At 40.5% G+C, this 27,305-nt stretch overlaps 1 protein-coding gene across 1 annotated transcript; it reads right to left on the reverse strand.

Annotated features, from left to right (window-relative positions):
* Window positions 1-1,596: 1,596 nt before the first annotated feature.
* LOC140307285 (LHFPL tetraspan subfamily member 3 protein-like) lies at window positions 1,597-24,810 on the reverse strand. The gene is made up of 4 exons (XM_072386090.1): window positions 23,808-24,810; window positions 5,331-5,567; window positions 3,787-3,815; window positions 1,597-2,992 (listed from the first exon to the last, which is right to left on the reverse strand). Exons 1-3 carry the CDS (start codon window positions 24,232-24,234, stop codon window positions 3,799-3,801), a joined length of 681 nt encoding a protein of 226 aa, XP_072242191.1. The 5' UTR covers window positions 24,235-24,810; the 3' UTR covers window positions 1,597-2,992; window positions 3,787-3,798.
* Window positions 24,811-27,305: the final 2,495 nt, after the last annotated feature.

Raw genomic sequence — 27,305 nt, forward strand, 5'->3', positions numbered from 1 at the left:
TTTATTTTCCTCCACAATTGCTCATTTTCAGTATTCATGATTATATATATGTATATATTTGTGCATGCCCACATTCAATTATCCATTTACCCAGACATGTCAATCCTGTTATTCACATGAAAAAGGGTCTTTTCTTAAATACATTTTTTTTAACTTCAGATTTAACCCATCAAACCCATGTTAGATACATAAATACATATCCTGGAGTCTGTAGTTTAAACTAGCCTCATCTGTGATGAGAAGTCTTTAACAGGTATCATCATGTCTTCCTGATGAAGGATGACATATTAAATATACAACAAATGTATCTGTCATCTTGAAGTTGGAAATGTTGTTCTGTATATTTGCTCAAACAGTCAGAAAAACGCTGTAACCAACAAATACAGCCATTCACTGAAAACCCATCACTGTTAAAATATTGACCATCTATAACTGCACCGATTTGTTAGAAATAAAGAAAATGTGAAATGCCGTCAGCTGAAACTGAGTCCTGATGCATCTTACATTTATCAATAGTCCTGTCAATCAGTTATCCTAGTTGTCATCTGTCGTCATTGTTCGGTTGTTTATCTGTGAGAGGCATGTGAGACAAGTAAGGATAGATGTAGAGACGACTGCAGTGCAATGTAGATCACAGGCTGGGACAACAGTTTACATTCCAAAAGGACAATCGAAGAAATACCACCAAGAGAACACAGCTTCAGAAAGGCTTTGTCACAGCCACAGCTGTGACACCTGGTTCGTAACTCACCTGTGTTCCATCTTCCCTTGAGTGCCCCGTTAGTTTAAATACCTGGTCTTCTCCGCCTTTCTTTGCTCGTGTGTTAATGTATTTGTTAGGCCTGTTTGGTTCACGACCTAGGATCCTGACCCTTGGTGTTTTGTGGATTATTTTCTGTTCTTGGATTACCTTGGTTTTTTGCTCCGGTCCTGCTGGCCGACTTCCCTGCTCACCAGGCCAGGTTTTTCCTCTGTGTGAGATTTTCTGTTAACCAATAAACTTTTGTTTGAACTAAGAGTTCTTGTTCTCCTGACTCTGTGACCGCACCGGGGCCCGCACTTCATTACGGTGTGACAGGCTTTAGGAAAGACCTAAAACGAACCAGGCAGAGTGTGGACCTGAACTAGTGGAGCATCTTGAGAGAGCTGTAAATGGCTGAAATCTGACTCCCACTAACCATCCAACCTGGTTGAGCTTTAAAGAAGACTTGAGGCTGCCATTTGCCACCAAAAGTAGTTAAAACCACAAAGTAAAGGGTCTGAACGTGTATATAAATGGGACATTTAAGTGTTTTAAAAAAAAAAATAGATTTCACAATCTAAAACCTGCTCTTGCTTCCTGAGTGTAGACTTTGTTGTGTTTGTGAAGATGGGACTGTAAAAGTCTTCAGCGTGAAAGCAGCTTAAAACCTCTGTGCAGAAAAGTAGACCCTCAGCTGGAATACTCAGGCGACATCTTCCGTTTGTTGTGGAGAATTTCAAAATGAAAGAACTATTAGCATGACCAGAAGGTAAAGTCTGTGACTGTCTTTAAAAAAATGACTGAACTTCTTTTATCAGACTGAAATAAAGCACAACAAAGTTTTACAGTGAAAACCTTTATTAAGTGTTCATATATTCTTAAAGGAATCTCTTTTAAGTTGCTATAAGTGAACCCCGTTCTCCATGTTTGCTTATCTATATCTACAGAAAATCTTTTTTACACAGAAAATTATCCACAGGTGCGGCTGGGACAGGCCTTACTAACTCATCGTGACTAGAGTTCAATACTGAGGCACGCCATCCACTCTGCATCATACTCCCGCTCCATCATGTTACCCTGTTTGTCCCAACTAAACGAAGACAGGAAGGTAATCAAAGAGATTGAAACAAAGACGCAACTGGAGACAAAGAGAAAGAGAAAGACACAGTTTAGCTACACAACAGGACAATTGTGTGTGCGGCTGGCATGTTTGTTCGTTGGCTCAACAAACTATTATACACATCGCACTCACACCAATGCTTACTGTATGTACATGCACTCAAATGCACATATACAGAATTCCACTCACGCAGCGGCCAAGACTCCCGCAGCAGTCAGTCTTAATAGCCACCATCACAGTGTGGATACCCAAACTAGAAAATATTAGGTTTCCTCTCGAACACAAGCGCTGTGCAAAGTTAGCTAGCAGAGGGCGTTGAATGGATTTAGTTAAAATTCCCTAAATTATTTTTAAATATTCACTGTACATACTTTTTAATACAAGTTTTCTCTTTTGGATGATAATAGTCTTACAAAAGTCTTAAGAATCTTTTTTTTTTCTTGTTCGGTAAGGGGAACAAAGTGGCATATGAGCAAGAGAATAAACTGAAACTTTGATTTCTTTGTCAAACCTAAACACAACAGATTTACATTAATCTGATATTATCTAACGTGTTTTTTTTTCTTTCTTTTTTTCCACAAAGAAAACATGATACGCATTCTGACAGTGACACACACACGTCTAAGTGTTAACATAGTTTTATACTTGTAATTACACAATTTGTTAACATTTAGTTTGAATGTATTGCATGTGTAGGTTTGAGTTATGTAACTGAGGGGGTGTATGTGTGTGCATATGCGTTTGTCTGTGCTTGAAGTGCAAGTGTAAAATGTCAACCCTGTGTCTTTTCAGGTAGGTAGTGGCTATTCTATATACTCTTCTTTTCAGAATAACAGTCTCTGCCCCTGCCGTGGTCTTTGAAATACTGTGCAAGGGTTAACTCTGTTGACATAGTTGGATAGAAGTGCTCTGGGCTCCATCTAATTGCTGAGGATAACGAAGAGACAGCGAGCAGGGTGAATGGGCTTCAAAGGTAGGTTGGATTGGGTTTTTCGGCAGGTAGATGTGGAAGGCAGGCTGACAGGTTCAGTGGTACTTCTCTCCCACACACACTCAGACTTGCTGCCTCCTGAAAACTGATGTAGAGGGACTATTTCTTCATGAGAGTGGACAAATCTAAATCAAGGAATCTGTAAGAAAGAGAGCAAGAGGCAGAATATTTGAATGTGTCGAGAGTAAAGTTTATGCAAGTAGTGTTTTTAAGCCTTTTATTTCTTTGTCGGCACATTTAGTGGCATTTCATTTGTGGCTCTCAGAAATTTGCAACTCTTTCTCATGAATTTGCACCAAAAAGTTTCAGGCTATTTTAGCTTTACAACTTCATTGCTAATTCGCACTCTGGTTAACACTGTGATGAGTGCGCGAGGAGAGCCCAAACACCCAGGCAAAATCAAACAGCTTTGGTCAAACAAGGCAATCAGTCCAAAAGGCTATAAACCAGGCTAAAAACTATAAACCAAAAACAGGAGATAATCAAACACAAACCAAGAACAAAAAGGACAATGTCAGGAAAGCTTGACTACACTGGTACAGAGACAATCTGGAAGAGAACAACAGGAAACAAACAGAGAAACAACAAATTACATCCAGTTATAGTTGGCAAGAGTGGATAAGTGGGTTAATCATCTGAGTGCAAATCAGGTGTGGAATAAAGAAATTAACAGAACAGCACAAGGAAAATGCTACTTTCGAAATCGGTGAAAATGTCAAAGGAATGTAAAAGCCCAGCTATGACACACAGAGCTTTGCATGGATGAGTGGTGAATGTGGTTTTGATTTCCGCTCTGTGTCAGAAGCGTCTTGTGTGTGCTAATTTAGTTGTCGTTCAAGTAGTCATTTGTCTAACATCTGTACATTTTTAACGTGGACAGAAACACGGCTTTGAGGCGTACACTTCAAGATGCATGTTTGTCTTTTTACTTGCCTAAAGATGTGGTTAGGCATTCCCTCCTTCTGCGAAAACAAACAAAAAGAAAGCAGATACATTTAAAAACACATGTTAAACATGTCTGATCGTGGTAATTCCCATGTCCACACACTGAAGATACATTCTGTTTATTGCACGCAAACACCAAAAGATGGCACCAGGGAGCAAATTCCCTAAAATGAGTGGCTTAAAAGTGAAAGATTGTCCAGAGCCCTATACCAATGTCATGTGGCCATTTATTGATTGGTGAAGATGCTGATGAGCTGCTGATAATAGATTGTTGTTCAGGCCTGAGTGGTTTGGTTACTGACTGTAGGCTATGCACATATAAGCCCCTTTTCCCACTGTGAGACATACCTGGAACCAGGTCTTTTCACACTGCATCACTGAGTAGAGTTGTGATACAGACCTACACAGAGTAAGCAAGCCAGATCACACCCTTTGCAAAAAATCAGCACATTTACTGAATATATTGAGGCTCCTTAGTGAGGATGCTGTCAATTATACACCCTTTAAATATCACAGTAGGGATGTAGCAGACACACACAAGATCTACTTGTTTGGGAGTGTATCTGACTGAATTCTTACTGAGCCATGACAAAATATACATCATTTGAAAGCGCAAAGCCCTATCTCTTTGTCTCTGTAAATATTTGATATTTCAGAAACAAACGGGTAAAAGAATGCCTCATTTTGTTTCGCAGTTGTATGCTCAGATTATCTTCCTTTAGAAGAGATCATTATTATTTGTGACTGCTTATAAACAAAAGATAGAGAGCAGGCATTTTGTTTTATTAACTTCTCTTTATTTATGTCAGTGCAGCTTCTGGATGAAAGTATTTAGGGGTTAAAATGGGTGCACAAACTTAGGAGTGCTGATTTGTCATTGAGCTAACATTTCAAAAGAAGGCTCACGTCTTACCCTCAACTCGGCTCAAGTGGTAATTTGTTGCTTTTTCCACAGGTTGCATCAGAAGCATTATTGATCACGAGTGCACCGAATGTTTTATGGATTTAATTCATTGTATATTCATTTTTGTAAGACCTTAACCGTCTCCTGAGTGTGCACTTTCCATTTTTAGTTTGATGAAAGTCACACGGGTTGTAATAAATCGAGGGACAATTCTTTAAGCGCACTTTTGAATATTCTTGTTTATTGTAAGTTTGTGCTTTAGCAAACCTCCTATGACACAAATAGGATTAAAGGTGCACTTTGACAGTAATTCATATGGTCCACTGAGCCAGGAAAAAAATTACTAAAAAAAAACAATTGTACAATGAGGACTGAGATTTGTAGCCAAATACAGCATTAAAATGATTAAAATTGAGAAGGAATCTATGTTTATATAGAGAAATAGAAATATCTATCTATTCATACACAGTATAATGATGAAAAAGCTGTAATTCAAGTAAGAGGAATCATTTGGCTGCCAAGCGGTGCTGGAGTTTTTTTGTTTTTTTTTCATTTCTGCTGCATCTGACCATCCTGAAAGAGGATGCTGAAATATTAGATTTCATCAGATTAGTTGGCACATTCTCACCCTTGCTTTCAGCCAGCAGCTCCTCTGTCATGAGTCCATCCTGCCGGTTCCCCAAGACGAAGGCCAGGAAGGAGAGGATGAGGGCATCCAGAATGCCCATGATTGCCAGGATATAAGCCCAGCGCACTGAGCAGGCGCCCAGGCTGTATTTGTCCGTCTGCTCTCCGCACATCCGTCGGACCTCGTCACTATCCCAGCCGTCAGGGTAGATCATACAACCCAGCACCAGACATACACCTGATGTTGAGAGACAGGGAGGGGCGCAATGGGCAAAATATTGGTGGTAAAGGGGATGAAGACAGCAGGGAGGAGAGGAAAGATGAAGCAATCAGTTATTTAAGGAAAGGGCAGTGTGAAAAACAAGTGCAAGGATAATCGCATTTGGGGGTAATATGAGAGCTGAAGAGGAGGAATGATTTTTTTCAAGTGCATAAAACAGCTCTACAATAATACTCAGCTAACTCTAGATTCTGCCGTTATTCCGTTTTATTTCCCATCTTTGGCAGATGGTCACAACGTACTCCAATAGAAAAGCAGTAAAAGCAGCAGTAACACAACAGCAAGAGTCACACCCAGATACAAGTGCAGTGATAGATATGGAGTGTAGTAACGTCTCTGATGACATGAAATACCCTCAAAAGCTGCCGTGCATTTTCTTTCATTCAGCTCATTTGCTCTATCATACAACTTTGTGGACTGTGCACGACTTCTCTCCCTCCTGGATTTTAAGTAATGACAATATTAGCCTTTAACTTCCAGCTCCTCATTCTTGGCGTGTTCACAAAGGATAAAGATTTTCTCATCTTCCAGTTGTTCTCCTGCTCATCTTCATTTCAAAATAGATTCCTTTCTGAGGTAATGCTGCAGCACAAGAAAATCCAGAGCCTGCGCACTTCTCGCTCAGCTTTTTCCCCCACAGGGTACAATTTCTCTCATCTTCAATTTGAATGAGGTTCTTCTCTGAGGTGGTGCTGCAGCAGAACAGCAGAAGACCCGGAAAAGAAGCTGACTGCACATTTATCCGGAGCACATTGCATATTAATAATAAACAGACCCCTGACTATTTTATCCCCCAAAGTTGTTTTCAGTGTTTCCTCCCTGAATGCTGTGTGTTTGGATGTTAGCATTTGGCCTTTTGTATTCTACTTTGTTGTCCGTGTAATCTGCATACTGAATGTACGTTTACATTGAAATGAATGTTTCATGCCTGTTTGCAGCCCCTCTCAAGTTCATCTGCAGTCCACAACCTGAAGTGAGAACAATGTTCTCTCATCTCATTATACATGCACAAACTGCCCTCATGTATGCATGGCAGCCCACAAACTCTGCAGTTTGTTAGTACAGTAATACTGCAGACTTTACTCTTCCTGAAATGAATAGTTAAGAGACATTTCAGTGGGAGAAAGTGTGTAAGACAGAAATGACATGACTTACTACATGCATGCAGCAGACATAAAGCCCATCTCACAGAGCACTATAAATCAACTAGTTTAGTTTTTCACTCGGAAATCAAACAGTCTTGGTTAATTTATCAGAACCAGTGTTTCAGTGAGCTGAGATACACAGCTGGATAAGTTGGAGAGTGGTAGCAAACGTCTGCTCCAGTCAATTTAATGTAATTTACTGTATCGCAGCCATTTCACTAAACTGTGCACGATTAAGCAACAGAATTCAGCCTCAAATCTCTATACCTTAGTTTTATGAATGAATAGAGTTTACTTGTCTCCAGGCACTACTGCTTAATCACATAGAAAACCATTTTCAAGCACGTGAGACTTAACTCAAAGCACTGACAGGCTGTGTTAAGACCTCACATGGACCTGTGTCCCTCATCCTGCCCGAGCGCTGTATGTTGTAGTATCACTGTCTGTCAAACATGGCTCCGGAGTCTGGTTTCTGGATCAGCAACTGAGTGAGCGTCACTGAGGCCAGCACATATTCCAGAGTCTAGAGCGAGAACTGTGGTTATAATTGGAAAAGCATAGGACAAGTTACAGGTTCACTTCTACCTCTGGCCTGACAAAAGTCACAGTGTTGTTAAACTACTCATTAGTTCAAAGTGTATAGATTTTTTCCGGGTTTGTTTGTAATATCAGGTGTTTGACAAACAGGGTAATCAGATAAAAATGAGCAGGAGTTTGATGCTGTCATCACTTTCAAACAACACAATGACACCATTCGCATGGACATTGTATTAACACTGTTATTTCAATTCCATTTATTGATTATTTGATAGGTACAAATGCAATTCAAATGTCAATGTCCATTACAGCTGCAAATATTTCAACCTATAGCTCATTATTTCGAATGCCCCTCCTTAGTGGGGCTTTTATAATCAACAAAGGATATTTGCGGACAAACTTAAAACTGCTTAAAACTAATTTCCTAATTTCTTCTTCTTCCAGAACCTGGCATATCTTAGCATGGTGTGGAACGCGACCTTAAAAGATTTGTGAAAACTGAACTAGTGGAGGACAAAAGAAGAAGTCTCAGATCTGAAAAACTATCTACAGCAGATGAACAGTATCTGAAAGTAAAGTTGTCAAGAAATTAAAAAAAATGCCGGACCTGAGAGATGCATCTTTAACTGATTTGTCTATTGGATCAGTTGAGAAAAACGGTCTCCATGGAATAGTGGCTGTCAAGCAGCCAATCTTAAGGAAGGTAAAATGGGAAAAAAGGCTGAGCTATGCCAAATGACACCAAAATTGGACTGAAGCGACAGGTCTTATGGAGGGATGAATCCTCCCCAAAGCCCAAACCTCAACATTATTGAAGCAGTGAGGCAATCAACATCCAAATAAGAGCTTTGGGATGTCCTTCAAGAAGCCTGGAGAACTGTTCCTGAGGACTACTTAAAAAAAATGACAGAGAGCTTGTCTAAGAGGGTTCAGGCTGTGTTAGAGAATAAAGGTGCTCAGACCAAGTATTGACTTTCAAACTCATTAGAGTTGTACAAAATACATTTGTCTTACATACTCCTTTTTTTTCTCCTGAGTCAAGAATAAAAATGTGGACAAAACTGGAGTGGTGGCCAAATAAAGGAATGAGAGAAGTTTATTTAAAAAACAAGCGCAAAGGCACTGCTGGCGCAGGAAAGGCCAAAAACCAAATATGGACATGAGCAAAGATAGAGCACAAAGAAGGACCGACCAAAACCATTAACAATGAGAACCTGGCATGAACAATAAAAACATGGGACACATATGCTGAACTGGAGTGGGGGGGTAGATTAAAGGACACAGGTGAGTCATGAGCAACCGGGAACAGGTGGTAACAAACGGATAAAGGGACAATACAAAGGTTGCTGAGGACATCTGTGGACAATAGCAGGAAATAGAGAAAAACAAACTCAGAAACAGACAAGAACCAAGATCTAAAAACTAAACAAAATACACAAGAAATAATGTAAACCTCAACACAGATGAGGCACAGATGATGGTAATGAGGCAAACCCACAAGGGAGCGAAACACAACGAAACCAACAGAGCATGATATCTATTTTGATTAAATCAGATAAAGCAAAACATTTATAACTAAATAAGCTTTAATGTTGAACTAAACTGATATTGATCTGAGTCACAATTACATGATTTTTTTCCTTTCCCACTGCTGCACCAAGTTGACTGACATTTAGCATTTAAGCTGTTGTGTAATCCTGCTAACAGACAAACAAAAGACACTGATAACATACCTTCACCTCATTTCCACAACACGATTGTCAAACTTCTGAAGTCCATCCTGATAGCTGGACTTTTGCTTTTGATAATCTTTTTGCTGTCATCTTGTATTTCTGGTTCTTTGTGTATTGGGAATTTGAGCAACAAGCACATACAAATAGTGGTGCTAAGAGATCAATATAAATGTTTCACCTTGGAAAACGAACCAATTATTTTCAACCAAGCTTCTCCTCGCTACATAAATGCTTTGTGTGTTGTGGGGTCTTATATAAAGCATTCGCTGAACAGAGGCAAAGCCACAGACAAAGGGACATTGGATATTCAGAGAGTCAGTACACATCTCTGCTCTCTCTCATTCATGATGCATTTACGGAGGTAACACAAGCTATTCTAGATCCTTCTGGGTGTCTCTTGAAAGCTTTTGGCTCAGATCAGTGCGATCATGAATATTACATTGAGGCTCGGGAGAGGAGAGAGCTGTCTCACAGAGCTCTGGAGCTGATAGGAGAAAAAAAAAAGTGGAGTGTGCAGGAAAAAAAGAGACAAATGCTGGAGTGATCAAAAGAGAATGAGAGATAGATGAGTGGTGAAATATGTGTCACAGTAGATAATGAATACTATTCCCTCCTAAGCCTGTCTTTGCAGATAAACATCTCTGAGGGATGCAGTGGCCAGGATTATACCAAGAGAGGGTGCCACATATGCTGCTCTGCTTTCCCGAAACAGCTTGTGGCAAGAAGAGGAGCACATGTCCTCTCCATACACTGTAACAGGAAGTCCTCTAATCCATGATCACTCAACACATAACAGCAGACCCATTCCAGTAAATAACTACTTGCGTAATGGATTATATAGCTATATCTGTAAGACCAAGGGAAGAAAGTTGAGATCACTACTTCATTTAGAAATCTTCGATAACTCACAATAATGCAGAACATTCCTGTGAAAACATTCCTTACTGCATATATGGTAAGTCTAAATACATTATCAGAACAATAAAGCACAACAGAGGAGAGCACATCCTTGCTCGATATCCGTTAAGTATCTTAGATGCTTTAATTAGTATTGGTAATGTTTAAATTATTCTTTAATTTAATTCTTTTGTAATTTGGCAGTGTGCCGTAAGTCATCCTTATGCTGGAATGTTCTTCCCCTTTTGTCTCATTTGCTACTCTGATTTTCCAGGCTGGGTTGTGCAACTAGCACTGTGGTGTTATTTAGAAATAGGGCCACAGCAGCTCTGTTTCGTGGCACTTTAGGCTCATCTCATTTGTGTAATGCGTGAATCCTCGTCTCCTCTTTCCTCTGTCCTGCTGTCTGAAATCTGGAAAGGGTTCAGAGCCAAATAAATGAAAGCTGGGGTCACTTCCTAAAATCTGCCGCAAGGTTTTCCGGAGGAGCTATAATCAAGGATGCACCAATGAAGTCTTTTTGGCATCAATAACCTCTAAAGGAGACATGACATTAATCCTACTGCATAAATTGAATCAAAAGCAAATATCTACTTTGTCACAACCATATTTATGGCATGTCTCAGAAATGATCAAACACAGCAGTAAGCTGCACCAATGGCACAGCTCTGTCACATGTCATATTGAACTGACTTTGGTTTAAAATGACAGCTCTGGAGTAAGAGCCCATTTACCTGTCACCTTAGAAATATTGCAATAATTTAGGTTTGTACTTACCTTTACTGTACACCACAATAGTGCATTCATCTAAATGTCCTTATGGACATACTGTAGCGTGACACTGGGCAAAATGACACGCAAAATGGGAATCTACGCTAAACAGGGGTATTAGAAAATTTGCTGTTAAAAAATGGTTCTCGTTGTCTATTATAAGCAGTAGTGATGGGCAAATGTTAGTTTAGGTCTGCTTGGAAATTCAGAACGTATTGTAGGCTAGTTAAACACAGCTAATTGTTGCATGCTTACTGTCGCGAGGCTAAGATTCTTGCAGATTTATACATTCCCCTGGTTATGAATGTATATACATGCAACCTGTGGGCCTCCTAGAGTTGAAATTGTTAGTTTATTCATTGGTGACCAACAGAAAAGTGATTATTCACAATTTGAGTGAATTGCTATTTGTTTAAGGAAAAAAATAGCTTTTTTTCTGAATGGTTTTTTTTATTGGTTTTGGACTGTCATTGCCCAAGTAGCTAACAATTACATAATAATATGTGAAAAAAACCCAACAACAACAAAAAAAACAATCAAATCCTTATACATTACTAATGGATAATTAATAGGAACATCAAAATCATAGTATAACAAACATCTTGTCACCCTGTTTATTTGCTGGCTTCATTCACCTCCCAGGCACAGAAGCACAACTTCATGTTATAATGATAAACAGCATACTCCAGATCCTCGCTATAGGAAAATAGCAGTATACCTGACAGAATGCAGCTGTCAGTTGGAGCTCAGACGAGTCATTAACTGATGGCGTTATCCTACCCTTTCAGCTTTGCCCTTCTCTTTATCTCTTTTCTGCTCCCTCTGGAGAGCTGGAGGAGAGCAGCAGACGGGTGCAGAGAAAGGAGAGACTGATTATGAGGCAGTGCAAGAAAGAGACGTACAGAAATACAGTGTGTGTGCGTGTGTTTAGTTGGTTGGAGACTGGGCCTGAGCCATGCTCCAGTCCTCTGTGTGGCCGCCAGCAAGCACTCAGCACCACACTAACGTCATAAGCGCCATATGCTGTTGCCCCTCCGGCTATTCTCAGTATTCTGTAGTTTATACTTTTTCAACACAAGCTAAAAATCTTGGAAATACTGGGATAATGCAACTGAAAAAGTGAGAAGTGCTAACAGCAGCTTATGTAAGAGATGGTAGGTAGGGCAGACGAGGTGCAAATAATGCAGCAGGAAAGTCTGACGGCAGATCAGCAGATGGCACGGTACAGCATGAAGGCAGTAGACTTTTCAGATGTATGTTTGACCCGTCCAGGTTGTACCCTGCCTCTCGCCCGATGGCAGCTGGGATAGGCCTCAGCTCTCCTGCGACCCTGTATTGGATTAAGCGGGTATAGAAAATGGATGGATGTTTGGTCCTGTAATCTGTTTTGCTGTAACAACGCAGCTGCATGTCTGAGTCTGCTTCAGTGTCTCGCTCGTCATTGATTGAGCCGTGTGTTAAATGGAAATAAACAGTGGTGAGCGTCACATTCCAACGCACACACACACATACACACACACATCAAAGAAGCCATGAAAACTAAATCACATTTTTCGGCTCCCACAATCCTTTATGGATCGCATTTGCTCCCCTCTTCATTTAAATAGCTGTGACTAATTTGATTATGCATACACATATCCTAGATGGTGCTTATCTCACACTGCATATGGATCTAGTTCAAGCACATGACAGGGCGGAGAAGCCAAGCTGAAGACACAGCAATGTAAAATCCAAAAGATGAGATTCATTAAGCAAAGTAGGGGTCAAGTGCAGGGTAGCAGTCCAGGAGGTAAGCGACATGAGAAAGTAAGCAACAAAATCTAAAAACAGAGCATGGGTCAAAAAATCTAGAATCAGAGAGAAAAAAAAAGGACCTGGCTAATACACTTACGACAAAAACACACAAATCAAAGGCTGGAAAGCTAGTCATAATGCAATGTGGGCAATCTGGCAAAGCACAACAGAAACTGGGGAGAATAGATACAGATTTTTAAAAAATGACTTATTACAACCAGGTCTGTTTGGCAAGAACAAAACAGTGGGGTATTCACCCAAATACAAAAACAGGTGTGCAATAAGCACAAGAAGTAAAAGTAACAAATAGGCCCACTCTACTGTGCAAGAGACCTGATCCAACCCTCATTTCATTAAATTTGCATCCAAGGGGCCAAACTTTCTTCTAACGGTTTGAATTTGCCTTGGACATTTTCAGTCCAGTCCTTGTGCTTGACCTTTCTAGAGGAATTCTTTTTGTTCTTTTTTCATGATTATTTCTTTATTTGTCTTTTTTGTTAAGCCCTTTAAACACCGACCTATAAATCATTCAAGCATTAAAAGGGCACCTAACTGAGGGATGACTCAGTGCTGTGTCTAACAGACCGCTTAGCGGTACTCCTTGTTATAATTTTGTTACCAACATCCTGTCTCAAAGACCCATCATGTGTTCCAATTTGTTCAGTTGCATCTATGAAAATGCCAAGATAACATTGTCTGACAGCCATAAAATAGTATTTTTGCCCCGACAAGACGATTCCTAAAGAAGTGTGTCCTTCCGAGAAACATTAGAGAAACTGGACAAGTTGAGGACATAAGTAGTTTCGGGTCTAAAGTACAATGAACAGCAGATGAGCAGTATCTTTACGAAATAGCACAACATTTTGGAAAGACCTGACACAGGACCTGAGAGATGCTTCTGGACCATCAGTTGATTCATCTATTGTTCCCTGAAGCCTCATCAGAAATGGTTTCCATGGAAGGGTGGCTGTCAGTGGACTGAAAATCTGTTGCAGCAGGTCTTATGGAGGGATCATTAGTCTCTTCTCATAGAAAAACAGCATGTAAGGTCAGCTCAGAGAGGAAAACCAGCACAAATGTTCTAGGAGTGTTTATCCCAACAGGTCTTTCCCATGGATATGCATAGGTACGTTTGCTTTAATGTCATAACAAGTGTAACACTCCCACAGGTGAAACTGTGACCTGGATGTGGACAAAATCTTATTAGTTCTTCCTATAAAAAACACCCAATGGGAATACAGTAAGGGATGTTCAAAGACCCTAACCCTAACAGAGTAGAATTATAGCTTGGTATTGTTTATCACTGGTTACTAACGTGAACGACTAGCACTACATCAGTGTTTGTAACACTGTTTCAAGGAACAGTATTTGGAACAAATAACAAATCAAGTCATCGAGTTCTGCAGAAGTCTGTTAATGACCCATTAATTTGATCTAGCAATGTTGGAAAAGGGAACATGAAAAACACGCAGAGCGGTGGGTCCAGGATTCCGAAATACTGGTTCACAATGCTGTTTTTAGTATTAAGTAACTGGCAGACTGAGACTCTGAGGCACAATGTGACGATGCAGCTGGGTGCTTGGATGACTCACATCGTTGAGACAGGAGACAAGAAGCCCACGGCCGAACGTCACATAGTAGCAGAGAGGTGGGAGTGATACAGTAGCCTTTCCTAAATATTTCCTGGACCACAGGGTTTGTTTAACTGACTTGACAGCAAGCTGCATTTATTTTATATGTCTATGCATCTCTTTCCTCCACAGATAATCACTGTATGACACTGTGAGCACACTATATGTTGGAGATAAGTACTGTCTGTCAAAGAAAATCTGGCTCCATCTTCACCTGAAAGTGCCCAATTCTGCGAGCTTTACAGAGAGATGATGAGGGCGCAGAATGAGACTGATTAATCCCAATAATCTTTCACATGGCCAGTGAGCAGTGTCAGCTCCCTCTTCCCACTTGACAATTAAGACTTCTCTCCGGCTCCAATAATGAGCTGATGAGTGCTCAGAAAGATGGCCTAAAACCATGACAATAATATGCCATAATTACATGTAGATAAATGGGGACAATTAAAGTGTTTTACCCATGCAGTGAGACTAAATGGGGTATGAAAATGTGTCACTGCATTAACCAGCTCCACAGTCCATGTTTATGAGGTGGAAAGAGCACAAAGAAATATGATATAATGACAGAGCTATTAGAGTACTATGGGAAAAATGGATTGTGAATATATAGAATTTAGAGTTTTACTCAGCAATCGGGTGATGAATATACTTTCAGACAGCCTGGCTGGACACAAAGTTAAGACAGTTCTCTAAAAATGTATCCAATAAAGTGTCAAGTACACAGAGGAAAGTGGAGCAAGAGAAACTTTTAAAATTGACTCCAACAGGCTCCCCTGGAAGACGCGGAGCATGCTTTTTGAGATGAGCTGTCTACAGTCCAAAACTATTTCTGCTTCAGTTGCTGGCAAATCTTGACGGGTGCTAGAGGGGAGCGAGCCGCTTCCAGGCATCCTCTGTATTCCACTCTGTCAACATCCTCAGCAGTTTTCTGCACAACGAGCACATAAAGCCCAGAGCTTACCTATCAATTCAGTTCAAAGGATTAGGAGGATCAAGAGATCGCTTATTTCATCAGATCACCTTTGTTCTGTGCCAGGACAAGTTTGGAAAAACTTTTTAAGTCTGGTTGCAATTAAGCCCCCACAAGATGTGTTGTACATTATAGTCTACCTGCCAGCTGCAGCATGATGGGGTGTGTCTTCTACTGCAGAGAAAAAAAAAACCATCCGGCTTTAGAACAAACCTAATGTATGACTTCGATAAAAGAGGCTGAACAAAAATGATCTCTGTCCAACAGAGGAGGATGAAAAAGTTGCAGTGTCTCTGTTGCAGACACACACTAGTACCCCAAATTTCAAGTCAGTTACTAGTCATTTACACAAGCAACTAACTTGCATTACTCCAACTATTCAAAATTCCATCAAGTCAGTTCATTAAGTTTTTAAATTTCAACTTCAGCTAACGATTTCCACCCATATCTGGCTCTTTGACTTTTTGGACTTAATGAGCAGTGACTTGTCATCTTTAAAATCCTTTTTTAATCCTGCCATCTTTGGCCAAATGTTGCAATTTCAAACAGACTGTGTCTTTCAACTTTCAATGTCCAGACATACCATCTGGCAGTTGCCTCATTATCACACTCTGACTGAAGTTTGTATTAGAAAGTAGAGCTGGCTGCAAACACCTCGTAGAAGCATTCAGTAATAGTGCCAAGAAATGACCAAGTGGTCCCAATAAAATGATATAAGCCTGACATTTCAGGTGTGAGACATGTGCCACCATATCAGATAAGGCACTTCAGGTTACGGCAGAGCTGGGGATTCTGAGGTAGAGGGTGCAGGGTGGGGGAGGAGCTCAACATAAAACCGCAGTGAGCAGAGCAGGAGGGAGTCAGGCTGGGGTGGAGGGCTTATGTAACAGGTGCAGATGCAGCCTGCACCTCCACTGAGAATAAAGAGTGGCAAGGGCAATGGGGATCATAGAGACCTCTGAGTTCTCTGTGAAAATATCCACAGGGCCAACTGTCTGGGAACATTAGAGGTGAATAATTTAGGCAGGGCTATTATTTCTCTGTCAACAGTTAATTTAACCCATTAAGGTCACATGGGTGTTACCATTCCCATGGTTCAGAGTTAGCCGCTGGTCTAAACGGGTTAAACCAGGGCAGGCTGAAGGGCTCTAGCACAGCATCACCAAGTAACGATGTGTTCATTATTTTATTATAGTACATGAATCTGAAGCACCTTTCAAATATAATCGTGCTACTGACAAAGCACAAAGTACTTGACAAAAAGGATGTATGTATCACATATCCAATGCTGACATCAGTATGACATGAATCTACTATCCATTATAGCATCTGAAACTTGTTGATAAAACTAATTCATTATGCATGTCCCGTCCTAATGTTATACGTTCACTCATCATTGTTAGTCTGTGGTACTTTAACGTTGCAGCTGGTTGAGGTGCAACTAGATTTAAAAGCTTCAAAAACTGCAAACAGGTTTCCACTATGTGACACTTTATAACAGATGTATTTTTTCACATGTAAAATCTGTGCCTCTGTGGCGCATTATAAAAATGCACGGGTTAAGTTACTCCAGAATTATACTTGGGTAAGTGTAATTTCCAGCACAGTGCATGCACAGCACGAACATCACCTGTGCACTACATGTGACACCTTACAGCATGGTAAGTTTTTTTTCACAGGTCACAGCGTCCTCGCTGTCCCACCTCATCCCTACCTCTGTGGAATAAATCGGTAGCCCACGGATGATCGTTCCTTCCTCTGGCTTTAACTGGATGGTTCAACTGACGGTGTTTTTTAAGTACAGTAATTGAATTATGAAGCAGTTTTAATGGAGAGGTGACTTGAGAGATCACGTGAAAAGAAGAGACCAAAGCAAGAGATTTATTTCCCGTAATGTGTTTAAATAAAAACAGACTAAAAAGGTTAAAGATGTGTTTGTACTCCAAAGATAAATCTCATCTTGCCTTTGACTGTTCTGCTGTCTGTTCTAAATGCACCCTGTGTCAATCTACATTCATGTTTTTATACATTTGACAGACACTTTTATCCAAAGCAACTTACAGGTAGGGTAAGGGGTCTTGCCTACAGACCTCTACTGGAGGTAGTACCCTTCGTGAGTGATTTGAACCCAGGTCTCCCACACAAAAGGTCGCAATCATACCACTACACTATCCAGTCCCTTTTGTGTTGCACATCCATTCTATATCACTGTAAAAAGATCATCTTTCCATCCATTCTACAAGCCCACATGAACTCATCACCCCCCTACTTTTTTAAAATTGTGTGTGTGTTTTTTTTAAACAAATGAAAGGTTCCCTTAATCATTTGACTTCTACACAGGCAGCATGGATTTCAGCAAACAATTCCTGAGGCCTACTGCAACTGAAGCTGAACAATATTTCTCTCATGTCTACTCTTGTTTGCTTAGTCTTTGAAATCAATGTGAGCCCACTTTCTGACTCTCTGCTTAGACACAAAGATGCAGAAATAACAGCACTGTTAAAGGTGTTTCATAGTTAGAAGCATTAATGTGTCATACTGACATAACAGCAGACAGCACTTTTGTGCTGTTTGATTGTGTCACATAAATCTGCCCCAGTGGTTTTGCGCTGTAGAGAGACATGACTTCCTGCTCCGTAAGTATCTTCAGCATCATGAGTGATGAGATACATTCAGAATTGTTTCTAAAAAATAAGATCAGTACTCCTTAACTGTCAAAGACTACTGTGAAATAACAGCGGGACTGGAAGACAGTTACCTTTGTGTCACAGGCTGCAATCTGGATGTTCCATTGTTACATGTTTAATGGTTTTTCAGACAACTATTCTGCATAATCATTTATTTGGAAACCTTTGAAGTTGAGCACAGTATCCATCCAGTAAAATGGAACTGCTGAACTGTGCTGTAAAAGCCATACAATTGAGTGAGGAAAAAGTAAACAGTTGTCAGGGTTTATTTGAACAAACATTTGATGTCCTTTGAAACAGTGAAACAGAGCTAGTGCCTATGGATATAATTTTTCAGCAAAGACGTCAACAGATTTAGTCTTCCTCTGCAGAAATGACTTCTTGTAATTGTTTCATCGCGGCTCATCACTCTCTCATATAGGTTTTCTGAAATTTATGACCAGTCTTGCATGATTCCTTCAGCAAATTGTTTTTTCTTACAAGTTCTCTCTGTTTCAATTCTCTGCACAACGTGTTGAAGAGATTCAAATATGAGCTTTGACTTGATCAACCCATCCTTTTGAGCATTTTTTTAATATATATTTATTGTTATTTGTCTTTGTTCTTTTGAAATATCCACTCCCACTTTAACTTCAACTTGCAGACAGACAGCTCACGCTGATATCAAGCATTGTTTGACAACACAAAGAATTCAGAAATACCTTAGGGGTGGCCAGGTGCCCATTCCCTGAAGCAGTGAGGCGACCCCAAAAAAATTATTTTCCACCACCATCCTTTATATCTGCGGTTGCTGTGGGAAAAAAACAACTCTAACCTGTCTGTCCAGAGCACATTATTCCATAAGGCCTGGTCTTTATCTGTATGTTCATTATCGTACTGGCAGCTTAGATCGAATGCATTCTTTTTCCTGACTCATACAGAACCAATATATGCCGCCACTTTGATTATAACAATAGTCAGCAAGTTTTCTGCTGTGTTACCTGCAGACTCTGGCAAATTTTTTGGGGTTCTCGGAGACTTGTTTTTCATGTCCTGCAGTTAAGAGGCAGGATGCATGATGAAAACACAGCAAAAGTTAAAGATTAAAATACCTCGAATATACCTTTTTTGGGTTTCTTCAACTTGAGCAAGTTGATATACAAGGAAGACACAAGGGGTCTATAAAGGTCATCAAGTCTTTGGCAGGGCCGGTCATGCACAGTATTAGCATACATACAAATAATATGCTTTTAATATGTCTACCAAAGAAGCTCACAAGGATCAAACACAACTGACATAAGCATCAGTAAAAAAAACATGAATCTGCTTTGAAAAAGCCTGACAGGTATCACCACATAAGTGCTCATTTGCTGCAATAACTCTGCAAAACTGGAGCAGCTCTGGTCCCACTGCAGTAAAAAAGTGCAGCTCTTTGACAGGCGCTCTCACGTCAAGCTCCACCACTCGCCACCTCTACATTCAACAAGGCTTTAAAGCTCCTCTCTGAACAAGCCTCTCGATTGAGCTAATGGACCATGGGAGTGAAAGCGAGCCACAGAGAAACAGGGATAATGATATGTGGAGAGAGACAGAGAGATCTGACCTAACAGTTCAGCCTGTCTTCTTTAAGCTCTCTTATCTGGCTTGCTTTCTGCTGCCCTCCTGTTTATCTCCTCACATCTTACAGCTCTCTCATTATTTCTTTGTTCTCCTTATTATCATCTTGGCTCTTGCTTGGGCATCTCACTGCTTTTCTCCCCATCCTTACACCATGGGGGATAGATGATGCTGCTAACTTGATCTTTAGCTGAGGTTTAATTTTGAACTGATTTATCAATAACTGTTTGCATACTTGTATAGGCAAATGATTCAAGTAAATAGATTGAAGCTGCTGAATGAGAACCACTTAGTAACTACGGTATGTGAGCTAAACTGGAGCAGCTTTTTATGTTGACCACCCAAGTTTCATGAGAAACAATCTCATTTGCAAATTTTGACAATAGTGTCCCAAGCTGCAGTTAAATAATAATAATAATGATAATAATGTACTATATAATGATCTAATAATAATGACATGACTATGTACCATATCTGTATGTCTTATGTTGGGCAGTGTCCACACGGAGCTGCAATTCGTGTGTACTAAAACATGTGCGTGTGATTGTGTATTTGGTTTTAAATCCTAACCCTGACCATTCAAGAGTGAAGGCAAAATAGAAAACATTGTCTTTGGTTCTGTGGAATACAATTTGTCAGGTGGGTCTCAAACTGGAGGTGTCTGTTATGTGAGTTAGCAAAGCAACATCAACCGCAATCCCTCCTACACTTTATGAGAGCGTCCTGATCGACAATCATCAATTTTAGGACGAGATATGAGTCAGGAAAAACTAATATTTGTAAAATTGTTGGGCTTTTGTTGTGTAAGTGCCATGAGTTGTATTTTATGGCAAAAAAATGCACATATGCTATGTTTTGGCTCTGTCAAAATAACGTACAGCATGCCATTTTCTTGAAAAATCTGTTGCTCGTATTTAGTTGAGCACAAAAACCACATGACCAATGGAACAAAAACAAATCTCAAATCAAGTCTGACTCTTTTATTTCAGCTAATCATCAAAGGAAATCAAGAAAGTGCCGCAGAAAACGCTGGACTGTGCAAACCCTTTATCTTACCCTCGAAAATGAACAACCAACCACATCAAAGGAGAAGCAAAGGATGTTCCTAAGGGCAATTCTGACATTCTGCTTGCCAATGAACACTCGAGCAAATGTCTTCTTCCTTAATTATGTTGCAACATCAATACACACAGAGACAAATACACGCCAAAGAAATTGAGAAAATGATGAAATTAGCTAAAAGAGAGACAAGTAGAAGCCTGACCCCCGAGTTTGTGTTCCTCTGAAAAAACATCCCAGTCTGTATTTTTCCAAATAGGCCACCCTCAGTCTGAACATTTGCTCTGCTAAATTTACAAGGTGTGCTTATTCACATGTATGACTCATTTCAGTTGTATTTAGAGGAGCCGGTCTAGCAAAATTTATAAAAAGGCCAACAGCTGCCATGACAGAGCATTGCATGCATACAGGGTATAACGCAGAGAAGTAATTATAATTGACCTCACAGTATTCTTTCTTAATTGGTGTGCAGACTCGGGAAGAACTACAGTTAACGAATGGAGAAGAAGGAGGGAGAGAGAGAAAGCGCACATTGTACAGACAGAGATGAGGCAAAGGCAACTGTACACGATGGATCTTGCGGTGCTCAACTCAGCAGAATAAATCTTAAATCTGCATGCCATAAACTTGTGCAGATGCACAGAAATAGATCTGAAAGAAGGATGCACGTCCATCTAGGGCAGGATGGACGCATTAGCACTTTCTGCACTTAACTTAGTTTGGCTGTCACAGGCATTTCAAGACCTTTAATGTGTCCTGGAGGTTGGCCACATCATCAAACATTTAGTATTTCCACCTGAGCTGCATATAAATCCTCTCTGGAATTGGTTGGAGATGTGTGCCAGCTCTTACTCAACCCATTCACTGTGGAGTGGCGTGAATCCTTTACGTGTTGAGTGTTTATCTACAGTACAACCGTCTGACCTCAACCCAAGAGAACTGATTAAGGCCCATACAACACTGGTATCTATCCACAAATACTTGTGTTTGAATAGCTCTTTTACTCAATGAACCATGCCACTGCTTTCATACGTATCGTACACTGAGGTGTTCAGTATAAATCAGGACCACAATTTTTTAAGAAACTCGAAAATGTCACTTCAGATTATGAAAAGTAAAAGGGCAAAAAGGACTAATGATGGTGGCTGCTGGAGCAGTGAGAAAGATTGATGCCACAGAGCAGAGAGCACTGCTCTGAATACTGACTGTGTCACTTTTGTCCTCTGACCAGTCTAGCAGCAGGAAGGGTGACGACAAGCTAAGGCTGGCCCACAGTCAATTTTCATTTCAGTTTGCTTTAATGGCATGCGAGTTGACATACTCTGTATACCGCGTTGCCAAAATGTTTCAAGGTGAAAACAGTGGGTAAATGGAAAAAAGAGGCAAAAGAAATTTCTTTTGCACATACTCGGTCTGACATACGATTTGTCACAATCATACTGATGATTTGCACCTCTGTAATGAAACATCAGCTGGTGTGAGGACGTCAGTGGGCCACCTGTTTTCCGCAGCGCTACTCTGTGAAGGCAGCATGATTTTAACAGTCAGTTAACTGAGTGTGATAAAGTTTGACAGTGCTAATCAGCCAGGCTTGCTCATTAAGCATCCATGTGCCAGATTGCAGTGGCAATGGTCTCTTCTCTTGGCTTTCTCTTTCATCTCTTAGCAGCAGAAACACAAAGCCCAGCGGTCTCCTCATTAAACAGGCTTATTGCATTAATTCCGTCCAACATAACACAGTCAGCTGGAGCTGTTCCAAATAATTTGTGTTTTGCTGCGAACAGGATGCTGACTGCTTTGACCACTGGTACAGCTGAGAGAACTGATGTTTGGCAGTGATTGGACTCTTCAGATGATGGAGGAGTCTACTCACAATGGATGTCATTCGTCCACAGTCACAGTGACTCCCAAAATGCTGCCAGAAGCTGAACCATCGACCTTTGCCAATTTTAAACATTGAATTTGACACACAAGAACCACACACACGCATACGGAGGAAGATAGACTGAAGATTATTCAGTAATCTACTGATGATATGTTATGTAAGCAACTTAAAATGTGACATGGTTATGCAGTCTAAAGTCTGTGTTTTTTTTTTTCTTCTTTTGACATTGTCGGTGGACTTTTCACAGAAATTTGAGAGCATATGTAATCTTCTTGCGTAACATTATCTAATGACTCTGTACCATATTTTGGTTGTTAATGAAAAGAGATAAACCCTTCCCACTTGATACATGTGCGTTCGCCACGTTGCACTTTAAAAAAAGACAAACCACAGACAACGAGACATGGTATAATTGATCATCGGGCAAATGACTCCCATACACAGTCAAGAAAGACTTAATTAGATATAAACTGGCAATCCCACCTAAATTCTACATAAATGAGCCAGACATTTCCCTCCAAATCTAGAGGGCAAGTGTTTTTTTTGTTTTCATACAAAAACAACAAAAACAGATACTTTAGGTTGAGAATTCACTTAGTTACTCTGATCAGTTGTGATACATCATGCTTTCATTCCAAAAAATGATTAGCTGAGAAACATATCACTTAGTATGTCTAGATCTTTAGCTTATACAGTCTTGAAATGACTCATTGTAGACCATAGATGCACGTCAGCAACACTTAAGCAACACGGACGGCACTAAATGCTCGGTGGGCAAGTTCCTAAACACTGGTGTAGGTGTAAATTGAGTTTCAAACTGCCATGTATTTGCCTATTTCCTATTGCCTATGTGCTTAGCTTAAGCTAGTTAAGTGAGCTTCTAGACAGACACACGTTTTAGAAGACAATATCAGTAGGTACGCGTGTGCCTGAATCTCATTAAGCCTGTGAATCTGTCGCAGGCTTTAGGAGATAGTGTTTCTCTGTTGTGAATGTGGACATAGGTTCAGCATTATCACAAGAATGGTTTATGCCATAGATTTTGTCAGTCGAAAATGATTTGCAAGGCTCTTATAGATTTGACTTGTGGAGCTATGAAGATAAAACGGTGGAAACTAAAGTTTTTGTTTTTGCAATTAAAAAGAAAAAAAAAGTGTGTATGTCCTTTGGGCAAGCTGTGAGGTTTTTTAGCAACACCCAGCTCAGTCTTTTGTATGTTTGAATTTAGACAATTCTTATCAGGTTATCTTCACCTTGTCTTTCCTCAAAATTTGATCAGCTTATCAATCAAAGTCAAACCTACTTTGTTTTGGGGTTTATGATTTTCTAAAATCTAACATAAAAAAAGGCTTTGACAAGATATCCTAATTTTCTATTCTAACTACTAATTATGTAACTGTGTTCAGTGTGGAGTTGTACATGTCAAATTTAAACACCGACATATTGGGAAAGCAGTGACAGTAAACTACCTTTTGAAAGGGCGTTTAGCCTACCTGATGCTGCTTGCATCCAGCCACAGATCTTATACACGGTGGAGGTACTGAGGAGGAAGAAGAGACTGAAGCAGCCAATGCAGGTGACCACCAGCATCATTGACATTCCAATGAAGAAGGAGGCGGCCTTGAACGCACTGGAGGGGATGGCGGCGAACTCGGTGAAGCTGCCCTGGCAGGCCAGGTCTCTGGAGTGTCCGTCCCCGATGCAATAGTGAAAAAGGCCGAAGTACCCGATCTGCGGTGTATCCATGCCATCCCCAATCCAATAGGGCTGCGAGAAGATGGTCACGTTAACAATGCCGAACAGGATAGTGAAAATGGCCCACAAAAGTCCGATGACACGGGAGTTGCGGACGTAATTGGTCTGGTACAATTTCGCAGCTTCTGCAGATGGTAGCATTGATGCGGCAGATCCAGGTATCATCTTATGCAATCCCGATGACTAAATGAAAGCTACGATCAGTCCGTGCGCAAAGAGAGGACTGAACATTTATGACATCAACAAGCGGAATCGGCGAATCTATGCCTGTGCAACTGCAACACATCTGTCGGACGCGATCAACTCATGACGTCGCATCCCCAAACCAGGCAGTGAATCAAAGGATGAGAGAGCTTGAACCCTGGATGTGACGGATACCTCTGAAAACTCAAGGACTAGCGCTGGAAGAAACAGCCTCCCTCTGACTTGCTCCGTCTAGCCGGCAGACGTGCTCATCGCTGCCGCATTTTGCCCTTGGAAAATTCCAACTGAGACAGAGATGTATTCAAATCCATCAGATACAGTCTATAGCATAAGATGCGCGTGTATCTTTCCCAACCCAAAGAGAGGAAGCTGTATCTATTTGTTTAAACATAGGTTTACATTCACAAACACATTACAGGCCTACACGTTTACGAATAAATACAGACTACCGCAATTACCCATTCAGAAAATACGACAGCCCCCTTCAGGATGGTCAAACAGGAATTTATTCTTTATGACAGCATCGCGATGCTGCCTGTGATGCTGCAAGTCAGCCGGAGAGGGAGGGGCGGGGCGGGGCGCACAGATGGTGGATGAAGAGGCGGCAGGAGACCGCGATGCGCGTGTCCATCCGTGCGAACAGTGACACACACCTTCTGGATAACGCTGCTTCAACATCCAGTGAACTGCAGAAATATCGGTGCGAATGAGTGCGCGGGTTGAGCGCCAGGACATGCATTTATGAGTATTTGTCTCAGCTGGATAACAGTCCCATCCTCCCCCACATTGTAGCATTACTCACTGAACACTGGGCTTGTTTGTGCTTTACTGCTTCACTTACTAAATTATGTAACGCTCCTTGAAACTACACAGGACACCCTAAAAATAGGCTAAATGGTACAGGAACACGCGGGCGCGCGCACACACACATCTGTGTAGAAATATATGTAAATGTATGTAATATACATGTATATTGCCAACATAGAATTGGGCTTTTAATGCCAAAATAGACAAATGACTAAATAGATAAACAAATTACTAGTCTTCTGTCTGCTTTTACATGTAAACATATGCACAAATCAAAATATGCTTATCATTCTACAGCTAAAAACGAGTGCTTGCAGACTTGAGCTGTTGCACCTGGTTGATTGAAGGGAAATGCGGCCCCAAAAAGTGTGGTAAAGGGTGTTGACTGGCTTAAATTTGGAGCGAACAACAAATTCAACAAAATAAACAAAATGGGAAGATAGTACGGATAGACCAAGGAAAGCGTCCAAGTTTCTGGACAGAAAACTCAAAGTAGTATGCCTAAGAATAGTTAACCATCAATTTCCAATACCCGCTTAATCTAATTCAGGGTCACGGGGGTCCTGGAAGCCGGTGTACCCGGGGAAAAGTAAAATCCACCCATACACAGGGAGGACATGCTAACTCCACACAGACAGGCCCAAATCAGGAAACCTTGCTGTGAGGCAACAGTGCTAGCCACGACAACACCATGAAGCCCTAAGAAACACTCACCAAAATAAATGAAAAACAAACTGTCAGAAACATATCTGTAACCAAACCTGGCTTAAAGAAACAGGATTCAAATTAAAACAGTATAGAACAAAGCTATAGTGGGCTAAAGTGACGAGGTGGTGAACTGTGGATGGTTGGATGAAAGTGATATTCAGTGATGAAACATCAATCTGCATCAGGCAAGTATCAACGTGTTTTGTGAGCAGTTTGCTTACGTCAAATTCAAGTTGAGCAAATATGTTCTAAAAACACCCATTCACAAATGAGTCCATTTTTCCTTTTTCCATTTTCATTTACATACAAAATGTCACAACGTTGTAGGAAACAGAGTTTTAGCTAAGCAAGTACGCTTCACTTTTACAACATGCTTCCAGTGTAGCCATGGCTGCTCCCAAGGCATGATGCTGCCCTTCAGCGCTGCAAATCATTCGTCTGTGTGGGCTTATGTCTGTCAATGCAATGTCCTGACTTACTTGCTCCCTTTGTGGCTGTTCTGTATAATACCTGTAACGCATGGATTAGCGCCCTGCAGATTCACTGTTTGATGCTGATTTCTGACAGCACAGATGGATTTGAGTTCATCGGTTGAGAACACTGTAGAAGTCTGAGTCAGCCAAAACGCTGAGAAGAAAAATATGCTTTTGTGTGTCCAGTTTATTTTCAAAGATGAGAAATGTGTTCCAACTTCTGAGGGGAACAATGAGCATATCTGTCTGATTATGAGATCACATGGACGTGTGAGCCAAATCCAGGTCTTTGCATGGGTGCCAGAGAAATGCTGTAAGCATCGAATCATTATGATGGAGGAAGATTTTCAATAAAAATGATTACAAAACACTCTTTAAAGTAACCCAGGGGGGTTATTGAATCAGTTTGTATAAGGAAAGACATAGGAAGACACTTTGACTTTGGAACTTAGAAGAGAATATCTCCTTTTTGGAAAAAAAAACAAAACAAATTTGATCCAACAGAAAAACTCTGCTGCCACTTTTCATAAAAGTTGTTCTCAGCAACACTGTACCACAGAGGTGAGGACTCGACTAACAGTAGGTGTTGCTCTGAATAATGTCATATTGAGAGGTTCCGCTTGAACTCTGCCCTCTTCGTGTACAGCTTGTGAATAACTCATGAGGTGCTGCAGGGGTCACGGACCCGGGGGAACCTGGAGTAACTCTTGTTTCGAGTTGTTTTCATTATCCCAATGATGAAAAAAAAAAAGAAAAAGACACAGCAAAAGTGTTCTGAGCAATAACTAGTGAATTAACTGACCCGAGCACGTTAAATGTTCAGTCATTTTCTATCACTTTTTGGTCATGGTTAGCATCTCTTTCATTTGACATCTAAACTGTCATCTTGTTTATCCTTTTTGAGTAATTTTGCTTTTCTTTGTCTTGATTTTGCAAATATTTGTGATTGTTTGGTATCTTTATGTGGAAATTTTGTAATTTTATTTTATAATTTTGCATGTCTTCACGCCAATTTTACATAAGTTGTCTGGGTTTCTTTGCAGT

The sequence above is a fragment of the Leuresthes tenuis genome, unplaced genomic scaffold (assembly GCF_036924035.1).
Source record: "Leuresthes tenuis unplaced genomic scaffold, fLeuTen1.0.hap1 SCAF_5, whole genome shotgun sequence".
NCBI classification, from domain to species: Eukaryota; Metazoa; Chordata; class Actinopteri; order Atheriniformes; family Atherinopsidae; genus Leuresthes; species Leuresthes tenuis.